This window comes from Micromys minutus (assembly GCF_963924665.1).
Source record: "Micromys minutus genome assembly, chromosome: 15".
Classification (NCBI taxonomy): domain Eukaryota; kingdom Metazoa; phylum Chordata; class Mammalia; order Rodentia; family Muridae; genus Micromys; species Micromys minutus.
Window position 1 is genome coordinate 9173273 of NC_137984.1, and position 20535 is coordinate 9193807.

At 35.5% G+C, this 20535-nt stretch overlaps 1 protein-coding gene across 6 annotated transcripts in view; it reads left to right on the forward strand.

The window, feature by feature from the left end:
• The window catches only part of TRDN (triadin), a 357916-nt gene that overhangs the window by 191994 nt on the left and 145387 nt on the right, over nucleotides 1–20535 (forward strand). For all 6 annotated transcript variants that reach the window (XM_080929343.1, XM_080929344.1, XM_080929341.1 and 3 more), the window contains exon 13: nucleotides 15546–15599. In XM_080929343.1, coding sequence (XP_080785469.1) covers nucleotides 15546–15599 — 54 coding nt within the window. The remainder of the gene's footprint in view (nucleotides 1–15545; nucleotides 15600–20535) is intronic.

Below are 20535 nucleotides of genomic sequence, written 5' to 3' on the forward strand. Positions count from 1 at the left end.
ATTAATACTCATCTACTAATCCAAATGTATACTCTGATTCCTTTATATGTTGGTTTAGGACTTTACAGAAAGTCCCACAATTTTCTAAAATATGTAACTTCATAAGTTTATCAAGTAAAAATAGCAGTGACTCAAATATAAACTGACACCTTTTACTTGACAAATCTATGAACCACTATCTGTCTACAAGATTAAAATCACAAAATCATGAAAGACTATTAAACACAAATTTTATAATATATCTACTTCTATATCTTCTGCCTGTTTTATTTAATATTGAATGGAATTTTAATTAATTTGTTTATTATTAAAATTTACACGAAATATAAAATCACATCTCACTAAAACATTTCTTTTTTTAATGTTTCTTATTGAAAAGGTTTATTTTTAAAAACAAAGATAAATGTACATTTTTTCATAGAAGTATATGAATACATTTTTTAAGCTTGTAATTAAGTATTTGTGGGTACATATACATACACATATGTATATATGTAACAATAATATAGGAAAAGAGGGTGTTAGTTTGAAGGGATGGGAGAGAAACTGGGAGGGGTTGTAGAAAGGAAAGGTGGATGTGATACAGTTCTATTTTAATTAAAATATATTCTTATTTTTTCTTGAACTTGACACAGTCTGTGAGTTGTTTCTGGGGTGTTCAGAGCTTTCTGGGGTTAGTATCCCATTGTCAGTGTCTGCATATTATATCTGTTCTTTTGTGACTGGGTTATCTCACTCAGGATGATATTCTCTAGATACAAATGCTTTCCTAAGCCTGACATATTGTGACTATGTGAAACTACAATTCTAATAAGAAACTGGTTGGGAGAGTGAATGATTATCTCTCCATTAATAACTGCCTTCTGGGAGAATAAAGTTGAAATATCACATTGTTTTAAATCACTATGAATGTTACATTAGTCAGCATGAAATTCCATGTGTCTATTTGAAAAACAAGAAAAGCTTTTTTTCCACCACGAAAAAAGAACTAAAAATGAAAATAAAACTGTTATTACTTTTGACTTCATAACTCAAGATGTCAATAAACACTTAATATAGACCACCTGGCCTTAAACTTATAAAAATCCTCCTGACTTTGCATCTTAAATACTGCAGTTATCAGTATGTTCTACCATACCAAACTAAAGTGATAAATTATCATCTTACGTATGTATATTTGTGTGTCTTAAATAAGTAAACAAGATTTTATACATTATTTCCAGAGATATTAAAAATCTTCCCCTAAATTTAATAATGGCACCCTGTCATGCAGTTTTGGTGCACATTGATATTAAAAAGTTGAAGAAACAAATGAATTTCAAATCAACTCAAATCCAATCAAACCAAACATAATAGGATCAAAAAGTATAAGTCTAAAATGTATTAATTTCAATTGGGTGATAATCATCACTCCACTAGTAATGTTTACAGTCTTAGATTTTCATTGAGTTATTGTTTATTAGATATAAAATTAAGACATATTCATATTTCAATCTTTGATAGAGCCTGTATAAATTATTATTAATCATCTCAAGACACTATCAATGTGTTAGGTATTTTGTGTTGAATTGTAAATATTACAGAATTGGCAAATATTAAAAATAGAATATATGAAGTTAAATAATTTCTATTATAATATTTTTAGATAATTGAACAAATTCATTTCATTTTAAATGTCTTTTTCAATTTTATATGTATATAGTTTCCTTGTATGTAAACTTTTTTATACTTAATCCCATTTAATTTTAGGAATAATCACACTTGAGGCTGATTAATCTTCTTAGTCACTTTATAATCTACTATTGAGAAAGGAGTGTCGATACATGATAAAATGAAAGTGGACACACAACTCAAATTCTTTGTAAATCAGTTACATGTCACTAAGCTCAGGCATATTTAGAATCAGGAAATAGGTGTTCTTACTCTCTGGTTCCCTAGGTAATGATTTTCCTGAAATTTGCAATAGCCATAAGATGAAAGGAACCTCTCCTTGAAGGTGAAAGACAACAGACTAAAGACCACTGCAGGCTGAGGAACAGCTTTCACCCCTGTGGGAAAAAGTCTTGGAAAACATTTGCATTTGACTTCTATCTTGACACTTCAGCATTGATACTTTGATCTTGTTATGTGGAATAATCTTTCTCCTTGAGTCATGAAAACCATAAATAGTGTTATATAAGTATCTTTGTTACATTTTTATTGCCATGATAAGACACCATGACTAAGGAAAGTTATGGAAGAAAGGGTTTATTAAAGGTTTATAAATGCTGAAGGATTATACATGGTTATCATGGCAGAAAGCATGGAAGCATGGCACCAAAGACGTAGCATATATATCCATAAATGTGTGTTGAAGAGACGTGCATTTGAAGTGTAGTGTACTAGAGATCAAAACACTTGCCATTATCAGCAAGTCTGAAGCGGCTAAGATACAGTTCAAGTTAAAATATGCAGCAAAAGACTTTCAGAGTGCCACACATCTAAGGTGAAAATTTTATATAAAGGTAGAATAGTTAATTTTTTTTTTTAAAAATTAGTATATTAAGATTGTTTTCCAGAATTTAATTTAATATAATCTTTATGCTTATGAAATCTACTCTAATATGAGATTCATATTATATTTTATTCTTCTTCATTGGTTATAGTTTAAACTATTTTGTCTTTTACATGATCATAAAGTTTTTGGTTAAAGTTTAATGCTGTACATTAGTATTTCTCTGGTTTTGTAGAGAAGTTGATAATGGAAGGGTTGGTAATTTAGGGCAGTTTCATAAAGTTTTCTTAGAAATACATTCAATGATTCAAGAGTTCAGATCACATTTGATATAAATACCAGTTGGAGAGAGTAACCATAAAGCATCTTTAAAGGAAGGAACAACAGCAAGTGTTCATTTTTTAAGATCTCAGACACCATCTTGTTACAACTGCAAGGTATTTTCTAGCTCCAAATCTGGAAGTGTTGAGTTAGAGTCTAATCATCATGTGTATTTCTACTATGTCAGTGGTTCTCAACCAGTGGGTCGTGACCTTTTTGTTGGTTGGCATAACCCTTTCCAAGGATCACCTAAGACCATCAGAAAACACAGATTTTGATCATGAACACACATTATGATTCATAACTGTTGGGATTCTTTAAATCCCACCTGTCAGTTACCTAGCAACAGCCAGGTATACCCCACCCCTCAATTACCCAGCAGTAGCCAGGTATGCTCTGCCCCAGTGACCTGACACTATAAAAGGAACTGCTTGACCCCTCCTTTCTCTTGCTCTTGCAGCCTTGCTCTCCCACCCCTTCCCCTCCTCTTCCCTTCCCTTCCCTCCTCTCCCGCCACATACTCATGACTGGCCTCTACTCCTCTCTCTCTCTCTCTCTCTCTCTCTCTCTCTCTCTCTCTCTCTCTCTCTCTCTCTCTCTCTGCCACTACCACTCTCTTAATGCTCCCATGACCTGAATAAACCCTATCCTCTACTATACCGTTGTGTGGCTGGTCCCTCAGGGGGAAGAGATTCTCAACATGGGCCCCCCAGGGGCATCTCTCTTGCCCCCAGGCAGCACCTCCATGGGCCATATGCCCCTCACTCTCTTCATCCTTCCCCTAACATTAATGTGGAAACCCAGGACATCATCTTTTCACAATATTGGTGCCCCGTGACTTTTCCTTTCAGTGACTTTTCCTTTCACTGGTGTCAGATGGTGCAGCAGCAGCAGCGGTCAGCAGAACAAGAGGAGGTTCGGGAACGTGAGGCAATGGCCTGGGTTAAGAGGAGCAGGCAACCACAGCACCAGCTATGCAGCCTCCACTATGCCGAGCCAGATGGGGTGGGCTGGGGTGGGTTGAAATGGCTGGCCAGGACTGGTCGCAAGAAAATATAGGGTCCCCGTGCAGGTCACCAATGCTGTTAATTAGAATTCTCGGCCCATACCTGGACAGACCACACTAAGTAAACACAGTTCCACGTAGAGAGGTTTAATAGAATGGTATGGGGCAGGGGTTGAGATCAAGAGAAGAGAAGAGGAAAAAAGAGAGAGAGAGAGGAGGAGGGGTTTCGGTCTTTTGTACAGGCAGTGACCTCACTTGGTCCCAGGTAGCGATGGGCTTCTGAACTGATGTCTTCTGGGAATGCTTTGTCTGTTTCCATGGCAATTGATGTGCTAGGTTCTTGCCACCTGTGGGTGGAGCCATTTCTGGGTGAAGGGGCTATCCTTATGCCAATAATAATAGTAAAAGAATTATAGTTATGAGGTAGGAACAAAATTAATTTTATGGTAGGGAGTCACTCTAACATCAAGAACTATATTAATGAGTCACAGCATTAGCTAGGTTGAGAACCACTGAGCTAAATAACAATTCACAAGCTACATCAGTGTTTTTTTTTTTTTTTTTTTTTTTTTTTTTTTTTTTTTTTGGCTGTGGTATGCCAAGTAACTTACATTTTTTTTTTTTTTTGATACTTGTTTAAATCATAGGCTCTTTTGCTCCAAGCTTGATTCCAAAGATTAAGCCTTAAATCACACATCACCCTTCCACACAATAATACATGTGCTTGCATTCAGGTTACAGGATGACTCAGAAAAGTTTGAGTAGACTTAGCAGTTCCTGGTACTTTCAGAAATCAGAGGAATGGAGGGTACAGACTAAAGAATCTACAGAGGACTGGAACGGCTTCCTCAAAAATCCCAGGCTCAGAACCATTGGACTTAGAGAAGTAAAATTTAGGCCTGAGTAGGAATAAAAAAGTCAGATATAGGTCTTGGTTGCAGCTTGACTTGATGGTTAGTTTGGAGTGGGCTGGATGCCAGGGGCCAGTGAAACTGTCCAGATGAAACACAGAAACACAGCTAAAACATAGAAACATAAAAACATTGAAAAGTACTTGTTCACTGTAGGAAGGTTCCTGGAAAAGGCTAATGGCTGACTACTGGGGGTCTAGTCAACATTTCTTTCACATTTAAATTGGGGTTTTTCTTTTAGAGTATCCAGGTAAGATGAATATACCTCATGAAATTCATTATCTTCTGCATCTGGTGCATTAAATATAATTTAATATATGTCAGGTGTCATTATCTGTTCACAAAACATCAGCTGATGGATGTAGGTGTGCAGTTAGATGGGAATTGTATATGTATACAAGGATGTGAAGCCTTTTTTTCTGGGAACTTGTATTTAGTATGGAGTCACTTAGAGTTGAATAATTCCAAGCTATAGATATGCTGAAAGCTGCTATCACACAAGAGTAGGATAATCCAGGGCAGCTGGAACTGTTCTCACTAGCAAAGTAAATTTATTTTTGTTTCTGTTTTTCTCTGTTCATTTCCTTTATTATCAAAACTTCCTTCCTCTGATCCTGTTAAAAGTGGTGCTTGGATTGTTCTTATACACTATTAGCTAATATATTTCTTGATGACTTGGCAATTGGAGACCAGTTATTTGTTCCTTTAAAAAAAATCAGTTTCAGAATTTCAATTCACACTTCTGTGTGGGTGACTTTAGACTCTCCTTATTCCCACAGAGATCAGTTTGTTTCCTGAAATATTTGCTCAGTATTTCACTGGAGAGACTATAATTGTTCAAAGCTAATATGAATTAGAAACTTTAATAACATTGTGTTGAAACCGTTTTAATTTATCATGTTTACTACCAGTCTTATGCAAAGAAACAAATCTCAAAAGTTTGATAGTTTATTTTTCTAAATAATTTATATTGTTTTCTTGAACATTTGTCTTTTCTAAGGCCTTATCACTTTACAGATACGGAATTCCTGTGACTTTTATGGGCTTCTGTGCTAATAAGAAAACTTTTTACACTTAAAGACATGATCATGGACATTTTTTATTTCTTCAAAACATAGGTTTAAAATGTAAAAATTCCAAGTGTCATAAGAAAAATGGTTAACATGGTAGACATTTTGACCCACATCTATTTCCAATATTCTGGAACAGAGGCATAGTAACTCTACAATGTTAAATACAGCTATGTTAGCAAAACCCAATGTCAAATAAATAAACCCAAACACAAACATACCACATTTTCTCAGATTGCATGGACACTTCTCTAGAATACTTTAAGTTAAATTTAATTGTTCAAGCAAAAACTAGTACATAAATTCGGTGCCACTCAGAAGTGGACTTCAGAGAATTCCATTCAAATGTGCAGTCAGCAGGCAGATGTAGACATCCCACGCAGAATCTGATTGGCTATGCTTTAACACTTGTTTTGCTTGGACATGGTTTGATTAGTTATGTACTAGTGATTGGCTAAAGAACAGTTTTTACAACTGTCAACACCCAAGACGTCTCTGTTCCTAAATTTCATTTGAATTCTTCACATAGAAAATAAAAGTTGTATCTCATTACACAGGAATGGGAAGACCTAGGATTTGAAGGCAGTCACAGTTCAATATTCTCCTGTTTATTAAATCCAACAATTTGACCTTCCTTACCAAGACTCTTCTGTCTGAGCTAGCTGTTCCAGAATGGAGAGAATGCATCATTGGAGAGAATGCATCATCATAAAGTCAGATAACAGTTTTGTCCCCTTGTACTTTTGTGAAGAGTTACCTTGTCTCTACATCAAATCTATTGCCTAGCTTCTTTCTTTCAAATAGCAACTCATAAAGTCATCTTTCATGAGATACTCCCAATGAAGCAATAGACAGGATTAACTCATTTAAGTAAGATAATGCAATGAGTTTTGATGCAGTAAATACTGAGAAATATACCATAGACCATAGTAGGCACTTCTCAGGCCATGTACCATTGTGGGCTGTTCATTCCCTTTACCTTTTGCTCCTTCCTCCTGAGGACTAAGTATTTCATGAAGGGCTTGCCATCTCTGAATTCTTCTTCAGAACCTTGACTTACTCTGTTCCTTTTTGTTGGGACTGATTTAACTTTGCATAGCAGTATACTCACATTTTATGAAGATTTGTTTTTACAGGGAGTTCAGATTCTCTTTGAATCTGATTATCTGTTTTTTTTAATTTTTACTTTTTGGCATCTTCAGAACTGTAAAGTGAAAAAAAGGAGAGGTTACTCCCAGTCTGAAGTAGTTTGGGAGGATATTTGCTTCTCATATAAGATGTCAGCCATCTACCCCTGATCTTTGCAGCACTTTGCCTTTTTATCAGCTTCTATTAGCTCATGAAAGACTGTTTACCAGAGGCTTGCTCAGTGCCATGAACTGTGCTAGGGACTTCAAGATATAGGTAACAACAATTCATGTTTCCCGTGGATTTCTTTTAACTACCTCCCACTACTTGTTAGTTTCATGAAGATTAAAGCAAACTGCAATTTTTATTGGTTCAGAATGTTTCTAAATGGAGAATGTGGAAAGGATACTGCTCTCTATTTTCTGTAAAAAAAAAAAAAAAAAAGAGCAGAACCCGAAATATTTGAATGTACATTAAACAAAATGAGTAGACCTTAAGACATATATAATTCAGTGATAATCATTTTATGTTCTTAGACTTCAATAGCAACTGAAAGAACTTTCCCAATATAAACCTTTGAAAATATATTTAGGCACATCTGCAAAGATTTATTCATGAAGTAAAAAAAAGCATTTAATGTAATGATGAATTAATTATGGTTCACAATTATTTCTCTTTCCCATACTTAAAAATGAAATGAGAAATTAAAAAATTTCTCATTTCCACCGAGAAATTATAAATTCCCGAGATGTAAACTTCAGCTAAGTTATAAAATGTCATAGAATGCTTCATGAATTTTTCTGATTTAATTTTACTATTAATTTGGATGTGTGTGAGTATGTGTGGGTGTGTGCATACCATGGTGCACCTGGTGAGTTCAGAGCACAACTTTTGGGAGTTGGGTCTCTCCTTCCATCCTGTGGATTCTGGGAATTACACTCAGGATTGATAACAAGCACCTTCATCTGCTAAGCCAAATTGCTATAAATAATATTAATAGCAATAATAATAGTGATGATAATATAATTATTACTGAGAGACAGATCTTTTTGGTTCAGACTCCATCTTCGAGATCCTGATCTAAGTTTTCACTCAAGTTCATCAAATGGCCGGTATCTAGCACCATAAGAATGTGTATTTATTTCTCGGTCTTCAATTCTATTTTACTGATTTACCTGCCTTTCTGTACCAATGCTATGTTTTTTTTTTCACAATTGCTCAGTAATACAGCTTGAAATCAGAAATGGTGATTTCCCCCAGAAGTTCTTTTATTGTTGAGCACAGTGTTTGGTATCCTGTTTTTTTTTTTTTTTTTCTTTCTTTTTTCTTTTTGTTATTCCAGCTGAATTTGCAAATTGGTCTTTCCAATTCTATGAAGAATTGAGTTGGAATTTTGGGACTGCATTGAATTGCAGATTCCTTTTGGCGAAATGACCATTTTTATTATATTAATCCTGTCAATGGATGAGCATAGGAGATCTTTCCATCCTCTAAGATCTCATTCAATTGCCTTCTTCAGAGACTTGAAGTTTTCATCATACAGATCTTTCACTTGCTTAGAGTCACACCAAGATATTTTCTATTATTTGTGACTATTGTGAAGGGAACCATTTCCCTAATTTCTTTCTTGGCCTGTTTATACTTTGAGTAGAAGAAGTATACTGATTTGTTTGAGTTAATTTTATATCCAGCCACTTTGCAGAAGTTGCTTATCATCTGTAGGAGTTCTTTGGTGCATTTGTTGTGGTCTTATTGTTATATATATATATATATATATATATATATATATATATATATATATATGTATGTATGACATGATTATGATTATATATATTCATCCTGTGATATTTTTGTGGTTCTATGGATATATATATATATATATATATATATATATATATATATATATAATCATATCTACAAATAGTGATATCTTGAATTTCCACTTTTCAGTTTGTATCCCTTTGATCTCCTTTTGTTGTCTAATTGCTTTGGCTTGAACTTTGAGTACTATATTGAATGAATAAATGCAGAGTGGGCAGCCTTTTCTTTTCCTTGATTTTACTGGGATTGCTTCAAGTTTCTTTTCATTTAGTTTAATGTTGTCTATTAGTTTGCTGTATATGGCTTTTATTATGTTTAGATATGGGCCTTAAATTCCTGATCTATTCAAGATTTTCAACATGAAGGGATGGTGTATATATTTTTAATTGGATATTTTCAATTTTATACCCTTTCCTGGTTTCCCCCATCCCATCCTCTCTCCCTCAACTTCTATGCGAAGTCTCCCCGTCCTACCCACACATTCCCACCTCACTATCTTGGCATTCCTTTATACTGGGGAACTGGACATTCACAGGACCAAAGGCTTCTCCTCCTAATGATGCTACACAATGCTATTCTCTGCCACATTTGCAGTGGGAGTCATGGGCTCCTCGATGTGTACTCTTTGTTTGGTGGTTTAGTCCCTGGGAGCGCTGGGCAGTCCTGTTGGTTGATATTGTTGTTCTTCCCATGGAATGGCAAACCCCATCAGCTCCTTCAGTCCTTTTTCTAATTCATCCATTTGAGCCAAAGGCTTTTTAGGGACCTGATGAGATGATCCTGTGTGCTTTTATTCCTTTGAGTTTGTATATATTGTGGATTACATTGGTGGATTTCCATATATTAAACCATCTGCACATCTGATATGAATCCTACTTGATCATGTGGAGTGATTATTTTGATGTGTTTCTGCATTAAATTTGCAAGAAATGTATTGAGATTTTTACATTAATATTTATAAGGAAAATTGGATTGAAGTTCTCTATTATGGTTGGGTGTTAGTGTGGTTTAGGAATCAGTATAAGTGTGGCTTAATAGATCATATTGTTTAATTTTCCTTTTGTTTCCATTTTGTCAAATAATTTAAGAAATATTGGTATTATATCTTCTTTGAAGGTCTGATTTTTCTCTACACTAAGACCATCTGGTCCTTGGATTTTATTTCATTTTTACTTATTTATTTATTTTTGGCTGGTAGACTTTAATGACTGGTTCTATTTCTTTATGGGTAACGGGATGATTTGAAGGTTTATCTGATCCTGATTCAACTTTAGTACCTGGGATATGTCTAGAAATTCATCCAGATTTTTCGGTTTTGTTAGGTATAGGCTTTTCTAGTTAGATCTGATATATATATAATTTCTTCAGATTCTGTTGGCATGTCTCATTTTTCTTCTCTGATTTTGTTAATTTGGATACTGTCTCTGGGCCTCTGGTTAGTTTAGCTAAGGGCTTATCTATTTTGATGGTTTTCTCAAAGAACCAACTGCTGGTTTTGCTCATTCTTTTCTATATAGTGCTATTTATTCTTTTTTTAAGTCTAGATTTTATTCTCCTTCCAGTCTATCCTCTGACTGTTCCACATTCCATATCTCCTCTCCACTTCCCCTGTCTCAATGAGGATGTCTCCATCACACCCAGCCACCAGACTTCTAATCTCCTTGGGGCTTCTAGGCTCTTGAAGATTAGATGCATCTTCCCTGGCTGAATCCAGATCCAGCAGTCTTCTGCTGTATATGTGTTGAGAGCATCGTATCAGCTGGTTTATGCTGCCTGATTGGTTTTCCAGTATCTGAGAGATCTCTGGGGTCCATGTTAATTGAAAATGTTGGTCCACTTAAAGGATTGACTTTTTCCTCAGCGTCTTCCAACTTTTCCCTAATTCAACCACAGGGCGCAGTAGCTTCTGTTCATTGGTTAGTACTCTTTGTTTGTACTTGGTTGGTTTCAGCCCTGAGTATGATTATTTTCTGCTGTCTACTCCTCTTGTTTGTAATTTTTTCTTTTTGATAGAGATTTCAGATGGGAATGTAATACTTCTTTTACTTTATTTCTATTGGAAATCTGAGGACAATTTCAATTTTTAGTAAAACACTATGCTAAAAACATGCATTATGTAAGAAAGTTAGTATAGCTTGAAAGATTAAGATACTTATTGTTAAAATATTGTAAAGAAAAAATGATATAATTACTAAAGTCATTGTCAATGGTAAAAATGATTTGCTATCAAAGCAATATGTGTACATATCCTTTACATACATTTATTTATGTAGAAAGTGGTTTTATGAAGTTGATAAAGAGGACAGAAAGGTCCTCCATGATTAGCAGGTACTGTCTTTGCTTTATACAATATTTCTGTATCAAAAGACCCATAAGACAAATAAATATGCCTCTATCTGGAACCCACAAGAGAAGTGTTGTATGTATATCCTATGTTATGCTGTCTTTTTACCTTCATGCTGTCAGATTTTCCTGGCATCAGTGATTTTCATCTTCCCCTTAGATATGTGAATTGGTTTAACGATTAGAAAACTGAATGACACCAATGGCTCATTGCTAACTTCCTATTTAATTGAAAAACTTTCTTTATTTGAACCTTTAAATATAGTAAATTTAAAATTGTAATGGTTAAGAATGCACAACCCCCCACTTATACAATTCAGACAACTAGGTGATACACTCATTTACAGGGTTCTGACTGAGGCTCTCCAATCATCTGCCTTCCTATACTTAGTTGCCTCCAGTACTGCTGGGAAGTGATAATGTTTTCTCTTCAATTGATGGGTAGATATTTTTAACTTAGTGTTTAATTGAAACATCAAGCTCTTTTTCTTCCCCTCCAGTCAAGAAATATTTAGGATGGTTTCAGTGAGAAGAAAATCTTTCTGGCTTCTTAAAGTTACATAAAATAAACAAAAGAAATTGTTTTAACAGACACCAAACATATTTATTTATTTTTTCCTCACCTGTTCACTGTTAACCCATTTAGAGCTATTTAGATTAGAAGACATACAATCTTGAGTTCAAGAGTCTCTGGGGGGAGACAAAAGAGTTCTGGCTCAACTGCATTACATTTTGTAAATGGTGCTGCCAGGTAATTTAGATTCTTGTAACCTTTAACAATAACAGATTGTTGTGACTATTCCTTGTTTTATGTGCTTACAAATTCGTAGGCTAAGCATCTTATGGCTCCAGGAAAGCCTATTTCTGGGATAATATTCCATTTTAGTATCCTAATCATCCTACTGAGAGAAAATTAACAATAAAGCAGCCTTTCACCACTCTGTCTGACCAAGGGTGCTGAGGTCTGAGAGGATGGCTCATGAGCTATCAGATATGCAAATTGTAAAACCTATAGAAATATGGATAACTTACCAATAGAAATGCACTTTAATACAAGAACAGCATTGACAATAAACCAGGCTGCATTAAGAAGGTAATGTCATTTTCTGGTGAAAAAACGCATGCAGGCAAGTCTCAGAGAGGGACCTAGGACAGAGCAGAAGAAGAGGCTATAGCTAATGAGTCACCCTTTTCCATTCTTGTGTCACAGTCCTTACAGTAATACAGGTCCTTTAAATGAGTCCTGATCAATCAGAAGCCAGACCTTGAATCAATAGCTATAATCATGTTTATGATGATGATGGATAAAACAATACTCTTCATATATTAAAATTGAGGAATTAGCGTATTTGTAATGATTGATCTGATATAAGTGAAAACTTATCTCTGAAACAAAAGACAAAGCAATTTCATTTATCCCAGAATATGAAATCTTTTTTTTAATCATCACCACCACCACCAGCACCTATCATCATCATTTTGATGTTGGGGTATATTTATGAGAGAGAGGAAGGAATTAAAGAAGGAGATACTTAGTATATGTAGGTGTGTACATGGGTGTTCCCAGGTAAATTTATATTTGTGTGTACATGTGTGATACAGTACAATTTCAGGTATCCTTTTATAGCAACACAGCTGACCTACATTCAAGACAAGTGCTCTCATTGGCTCGAACCTTGCTAAGTAGGCTAGACTTGTTGAATAGGAAGAAGCCCTAGGGATCTTTGTCCCCTCAATGCTATAGTTAAAAGTGATTGCCACCATGCTCAGCTATTGCCTGTGACTCTAGCTTATTACTCTATACACTGTACTTTGTTTATATTTCACTCTTCAACTTAATTCCAGTTTCACTAGGGTCCTCCAAGACAACACATCTCCTTCCCAATTGTTTTATTGGATGTATGTACATTTCAGATGTTATCCCCTTTCCACCAATCCCATCCCTTCTCCCCCTCCCATTGCCTATCCCAACCTTCCTCTCCCACCTCAGTGCCTTGGCATTCCTCTACACTGGGAATAAGAGCCTTCACTGGACCAAAGCCCTCTCCTCTCATTGATGCCAGAAAATGGTATTCTCTGCTGCATATGCACCTGGAGCCATGAGTCTCTCCATGAGAACCAATTTGTTGGTGTTTTAGTCCCTAGGTGCTGTGGTGGGTTTGGTTAGTGGGAAGAACAAAATTATTAACCCTCTCCCTATTTTATGTTCCAATTGTTTATTTTTGAAGATTTGTTTTTATTATTTTTAAGAGAGAGAGAGAGAGAGAGAGAGAGAGAGAGAGAGAGAGAGAGAGAGAGAGAGAGCAATTACCCTCAGAGCCCAGAGTCAATCAATTACTGAGGATCTACAGGAATCTGTGATCTTCTTGTTTTAGGTGCAAGGAACAAAACACAAGTTTCCTGAGAAGGCAGTACATGATCTCAAAATCTGAACCATCATTTGAGCCCTTATTGGTTTGGTATTAAATTAGTACTGAGTCCATTTAGGGATGCCCATTTGTGCATGTGAGCAGGGCCATGCATTGGGTAGCTTACAAGAAGCCACATCCACAGAGAAAAAAATATTCTTCCTTTTCCAGAATCTATAAACTGCTAATAGCTTCTCAGCAAATCAAGCTTCAAGGTCCCAACCTATTCATGCTTCAACTGCCTTGATCATGTGCAAATTATGTTCAGGCAACTACAGCTATTCATGAGTCTGCTGGACCTAACAGATAGAGAACTCAGCATTTCCAAATTTCCTCTCCATCAACAGGCTCTTTTAATCTTTTGCTCTCTCTGATCCTTGGGTGAGGAAGAGGTTAAGACAGATGGCCACATAAGGCTGAGCACTGGGACTCACTGTCTGTGCTTTGACCAGTCAGTCACATATTCCAATGATGCTCTTATACTTCTAACCAGAATGACTTAAAATATGTTGATATAAAATGAAAGACTAAAAACATGTGTCTTCTACATGATACTCACGTATAGCCTAAAATACACACACTATTAAATGATGGAGATAGTTGAGAAAAAGGGACAATATTTCTCTGCATATTGTTGAATGATTTTATGAAAAATGTTAATAAAGGTAATCATCTAACATGCTAAGTGAAATGAACTTTCTGATATCTCAATTTTATTATTTATACTAAAATTGATATTTACATGTCTGTCATATAAGTTGGGTCTTGTATGATGTTTGTTTATAAAATGCTGAATAAGGAATGAAGAAAAGCAATGACAACAAAATTCTCTAATATAACAGGGAATAAAGACTCAAGTAACTCTTCTCTTTCATAACATATATTTTTGCCCAAAGCCATGCTAAATGTAATGGGCAGGACAGGAACTTGAGTAATGGCTTCTTAGTCATACAAGCAGGCTCCAGATTCAAAATGATTACCCTGAAAATTATTCTCATATTATCTTAAGTGACATTCCATGGACCAATTTTTATGTAAATGTAATGGTCTGGCCATAGAGAAATAATTCATAAAAAAGTCTGAGAGTCTCTGATTCTTGGTGCTAAGCAGAAAACAACGAGGTTGAGCAATTTTTAGAATCTCTTGTGCTTTATTTCATGAATTTTTGCTCTCATATGCCTCTTTGTTTGAAATTCCATTAATGACTAAATTTATTAAGAAAAAATTCTGAGTATCAAAATCAAAGCTTCTATGTATGGTTGTAGAGGTCACAGACTCTAGAGGAGAATCTACTAGTATCATTTCCCTAAAGCAAAATCATTTCCACATGTATTCTTAATAGTTACCCTAATATCCACAGATAAGAATAGTTCTCTTGCCTATCAAAGAAGCTTCATTTTGAAGCACATATTACAGGAACACACAATAGGCCAAAAACTCATAGAATAAGTCATGCTGGGATACCTTGCCCCATTTGATATGTCAATAATGTAGCCTTGTACTAAAGGACCATTGAAGAAAAGGGGAAAGGAAAGAATGTAAGAGCCAGAAGAAAAGATGCCAACTGAAAATTAGTGTCATGTAGAGATGACAGAAAAGCTACCCTCATAAAATCTCAACAATGTGGTTCCCTAAAAACACCTAAACAAAGAAACCACTGGGAATGGCAGTATAAGATTCTCCAGTTCCAATGGTCATCTGTAAATCTGTGAACATGATAACAGTACTAAATTTAGTCAATAGGGGTGCGTGCATGCTTGTGGGCGTGCGTGTGTAAGAATAGCAATTAAATATGAAGATGCAATGAATTTTGAGAGGTATTGGTGCAGGATGGGTTGGTGAAGGGAGGGAGAGGGAAGAGTAAGAAGGATGTAATACAATACTCTAATACTCATGTATGAAATTGCCCGGGGGGAGAGAAAAAAAATTAAACTTAACAATCATTGTGTAATGTTTTGTCTTTTTATAAAAAAATATGTTCTAACTGCTTCTGAATGGTAACTTGTTCATCTTTTTTTTTTTTTTTTTTTTTTTTCCCCAAAGAGCCAGGCAAATCTCCTGAAACCAAACAAACCACCACCAAACTCACAACACAAGGTAAGCAAACAACTCTTCAAGCATACTACTGCCTTTTTCTTTCATATCTTTATAGCATTTTATTGACAAAGCGAAAGCTGTTTATTGCAGAAGGGCACCATCTGCTGGCTGCTCTTCTTCAATAAACAAATGTGCAAGTATTAATTTTTATTGACAATAGAACTTGTCATACATTACATTCTGATTATTCTTACTACTTTTTTCCACTTTTAAAGATCCTGCCCACATCCACATCTACCTAAATCCACACTCTTTTTTCAGCAGGCATCCAAAAATAGTAGTAAAATAAAATAAAATAATAACGAATGTATCAGAATGGGACAAAACAAACAGAAAAACAAAGAGCTAAATAAAAACTAAAGAAAACACATACAGACACAGACATGCAAACTTAGGCACACAATAGAAATTACCCCCAAACACAAAAGCAGAAACTTTGACATATAAGTAAAAGAACTGTCATAAAAAGAAAGAAATAAACTACCCAAAGCACTGTAATATAAAAGTACCCTCAGAGATGCCACTAAGGTTTTTGATTGTTTGTTTGTTTGTTTGTTCTGGCCATGTATGGCTAGGGATGTGGTCAGGTCTTAAGTGTAGTGTATATACTCAGTGAGACTTTGTAAGAGAAAGAAAGTAATCTCTTTATTTGCATATAGTAACCAATTCGAGAAAGCTTGTCGGCTAAGGATGTTGGTTTATGTTCAGTTCCACTCAGCACTGAGACCCCACAAGCAACAGGCCTGGGTAGACTCTGTGCACACTGTCACAGTCTCTGTGACTGCATCTGTTCACAGCTTCCCTGTGATTTTTCACTGTTGGCTTTCATTCCTGGTGCCCTCTATCACCTCTTGCTCTTACAAGCTTCTTCCTCCTACCCTACAGGCTTCCCTATGATGTAAGGGGGTTGGGGTTTATCAGAAGCATCACATTTAGGGCAGTGCTTCAAAGTCTCTCAAATTCAAAGTCCAGCTGTGTGTCTCTGTATTTATTCTCATCTACTGTAGAAGGAAAGTTCTCTGCTGATGGCTGAACAATTTACAGATTAGTATAGCAGACTGTTGTTTTTGTTGGTATATTACTTTAGTAAAGCAGTATTATTTGGCTTATCTTATTCTTGGCTACCCAAGCAGGTTTCATCTCATGGGTTGGTTTTAATTCCAGTCAAACACTTGTTGGTTTCTTTAACAAGTTCCGTGCCACCATTGCACTACAGAATCTTGTAGGAAGATAATTTTAGACTGAAGGGTTAGGGGCTGGGTTGATGCTTATTTTCTACTCTGTTGTCTTGTAGAGTACCTTCCAGTACCAGGAACACAAATCTTAAGAGCAAGATTTTCTTTATCCATTTGGAGTTTTATTAATAATTTTGCTAAATTTACATGCCAGAAGAAATGTAAAAATTAGTGCATGGCCTCCAAGTTTTATTCATGATGCTTAATACCGATTTTAACTGTACACCTCAGATAAGTGTGTAAAAATACACAGACTAACTCTTACCACAAATATTTCTAATAATTTGGCTAAATTTGTTATGTCTTATGATTTGTTTCATATTAGAAGAGACACTTGGAATGTTATAAAATCAATATTGATTTCAAAATATTCTCATTCCAAAAGGTGGTGTTTGGAAATATTACAAAAATAATTACCTTAACTTTATGAACCATGAAAGATAATCAGTTCTATCACTCAAGGTCATTCTTAGGATTTAAGAAGCAGAAGTAGTATATTCTCAGATGTGGAGAAGTAATTTTTCAAAATCTAAAATAGGGTCACAAGTATTCTGCCATTGCTACCTATGAAAAGTTTAGAGAACACTTCTAGAAAACAATGGGGGATATATTCATTGAACAAATTTTCCGTTTTCTCTTCTACACTGTATTATTCAGTATTACAGTGCTTAGAAATAAAAGAGATATATTTAAACAGTGATGTGATTGTTTTTGGGTAGAGGAACCTTGCAGCAAACCCATTAGCACACAGTGCTAAATGTGTTGCATCTGACCAAAATCTCATTTAATAAGCAATTTATGCTAGCATAGTTAAGGATTATGGAACCAGTTTTAAATTTTCTTGCTGATTACAAATCCAATAAAATTGTTTCTTCTTTAAGAAAGTTTGAAAGTGGAATGCAATAAATATTATTTGAGATAGAAAAACAGAGTCTACATAAAGATGTTTATCAGGGTAAATTCCACAGGCAAATAACTTTTTGTAAAAAGTGTTATTATGGTGTTCATAATGCATGTATAAATACATGTCAAAGTGTGCTACTTTTCTTATAAAATTGTAAGGACTTATGTCCTCCTATTCTGTCTAGAAGTTCTGGTGACCATAAAATAGTTGAAGTGAAATTTAAATTATGAATCAAACTTGAGCCTGTTATTAATGAAGTTGAAAGAGAAGTGTTGAAAAGATATGGAGAGATTCATTTATAATACCAACCCAAGCCTATGGGCTCAGTGCTTTTATACTAAACTATATTAAGTGAGGTGTCTTAGTCAGGGTTTATATTACTACACAAAACATATCCAAGAAGTAAGTTGGAGAGGAAAGATTTTATTCAGCTTACACTTCCACATTGCTGTTCATCAGCAAAGGAATTCAGGACAGGAAATCACACAGAGCAGAAACCAGGAGCTGATGCAGAAGCCCTCCATGAATGCTGCTTACTGGCTTGCTCACCTTGCTTTCTTATAGAACACAAGACTACCAGCCAGGGATAGCACCCAGCAGAGTGGGCCTTCCACCCTTGATCACTAATTGAGAAAATGCTTTACACATGGATCTCATAGAGGAATTTTTTCAAGTGAGGCTCCTTTTTCTGTGATAACCCCAGCTTGTATAGAGTTGCCATACAAAACCAACTAGTATAATTGACCCTTTCACAACTTGACACATAAATACTTCACTATTATGCCGTAACCCTTACTTTCTTACTTATCCCCAAGAGTTAATAAATTTAAAAGTCCCACAGTCTTTAAAAATTTTTACAGGTTAAATTTTCAATCCTTTAAAATATGCAATCTCTTAAAAATCAGAGTATTTTTTACAATTCAAAGTTTCTGCTGTGAGTTCTACTAAAATACATTCTTACTTCAAGAGCGAAAAATATCAAGACGCCATAACAATCAAAAGGAAAATCAAACTCAATGTCTAGAATTTATTCTTCTGGGTTCCCACAAAGGGCTGCTGTCACTGCTCCAGTTCTGCTCTCTATAGCACACACCTTGTTGTCTAGGCTCCATCTGCCTGTCTTCCACTGCTGCTGCCATTCTTAGTAGCCATTTCAAGATTCTGCTGTCTCTGAAACACTGCTGAAACTAGGCTGAATTTTCAAAAATTTCACATTACCACCTGGATGATTTATATATTATCAACTATGGCTGCCAACATGTGGTACAAACGTGGCTTTCTTTGGGACAGTTTCTATGTGCTCTCAGGAAACAATTTCCAGATGATTTCACATTAGTGATACTGATCTCCTCTGGGTTGTTTTATTTTGTTTGTTTGTTTATTTGGTTAGTTGTTGGATATTTGATTTATTTAATTGCAAATTTTATCCACTTCCCTTGTTTCTCCTCTGGAAACCTCCTATTTCATCCTCCCTCCCCCTGCTTCTATGGGGGTGCTCCCATACCAGCCCATTCATACCTGCCTCCCTACCCTGGCATTTTCCCACATAGGGGTATCAAGCCTTCCCAGGACCAAGGGCCTCTCCTCCCAAGAATATTCCATTAGGCCATCCTCTGCTACATATGGAGCTGAAGCAATTGGTCCCTCCATGTGTACTCTTTGATTGATGGTTTAGTGCCTGAGAACTCCAGGGTGTCTGGTTGGTTGATATTGTTGTTCTTCTTATGGGTTTTGGACCCCTTCAGCTACTTCAGTCCTTTCTCTGATTCTTCCTTTGGGGACCCTGTTCTCAGTCCAATGGTTGGCTGTGAGCATCTGCCTTTGTAATTATCAGACTCTGGCAAAGCCTCTTAGGAGACAGCTATATTAGGCTTTCTGTCAGCAGCACTTCTTGGCATCATCAATAGTGTCTGGGTTTGATGTCTGTATATGGGATGGATCCCCAGGTGGGGCAATCTCTGAATAGCTTTCCCAGGCTTTGCTCCACACCTTGTCTCTATATATCGTTCCTTGATTATTTTTGTTCCCACTTATAGGAAGGAATGAAGCATTCACACTTTGGCTTTCATTCTTCTTGTGCCTTATGTGGTCTGTCAATTTCATCTTGGGTGTTCTGAGCTTTTGGCTAATATCCAATTTTAAGATAGTGCATACCATGTGTGTTCTTTTATGACTTTTATGACTCAGGAAGATATTTTCTAATTCTATTCATTTGAGTAAGGATTTCATGAAGTTTTTATTTTTAATAGCAGAGTAGAACTACATTGTGTAAGTGTACAATAATTTCTGTATCCAATCTTCTGTTGAAGGACATCTGGGTTCTTTTATTTTAAATTTTCTGGGTATTATAAATAAGACTGCTATGAACATAGTGGAGCATGGGATGTTATTATATGTTCAAGCATCTTTAGGGTATATGTCCAGGAGTGGTATACCTGGATCATCAGGTAGTACTATGTCCAATTTTCAGAGGAACCACTAGAAACTGTTTCTTTGGGAAAATCAACAAGATTGATAAAACCTTAGCCAGCCTAATCAGAGGGCTAAGACAGTATCCAAATAAACAAAATCAGAAATAAAAAGGGAGACATAACAACAGAAACTGAAAAATTCAAGAAATTATCATATGCTTCTAGAAAAACTTATACCCAACAAAACTGGAAAATCTGGATGAAATATTTAATTTTCTAGCCAGATACCAAGTACCAAGGTTAAATCAGAATCAGATAAACGAGTAAAACAGTCCAATAACCTGTAATAAAATAGAAACAGTCATTAAAATATTCCAACCAAAAAA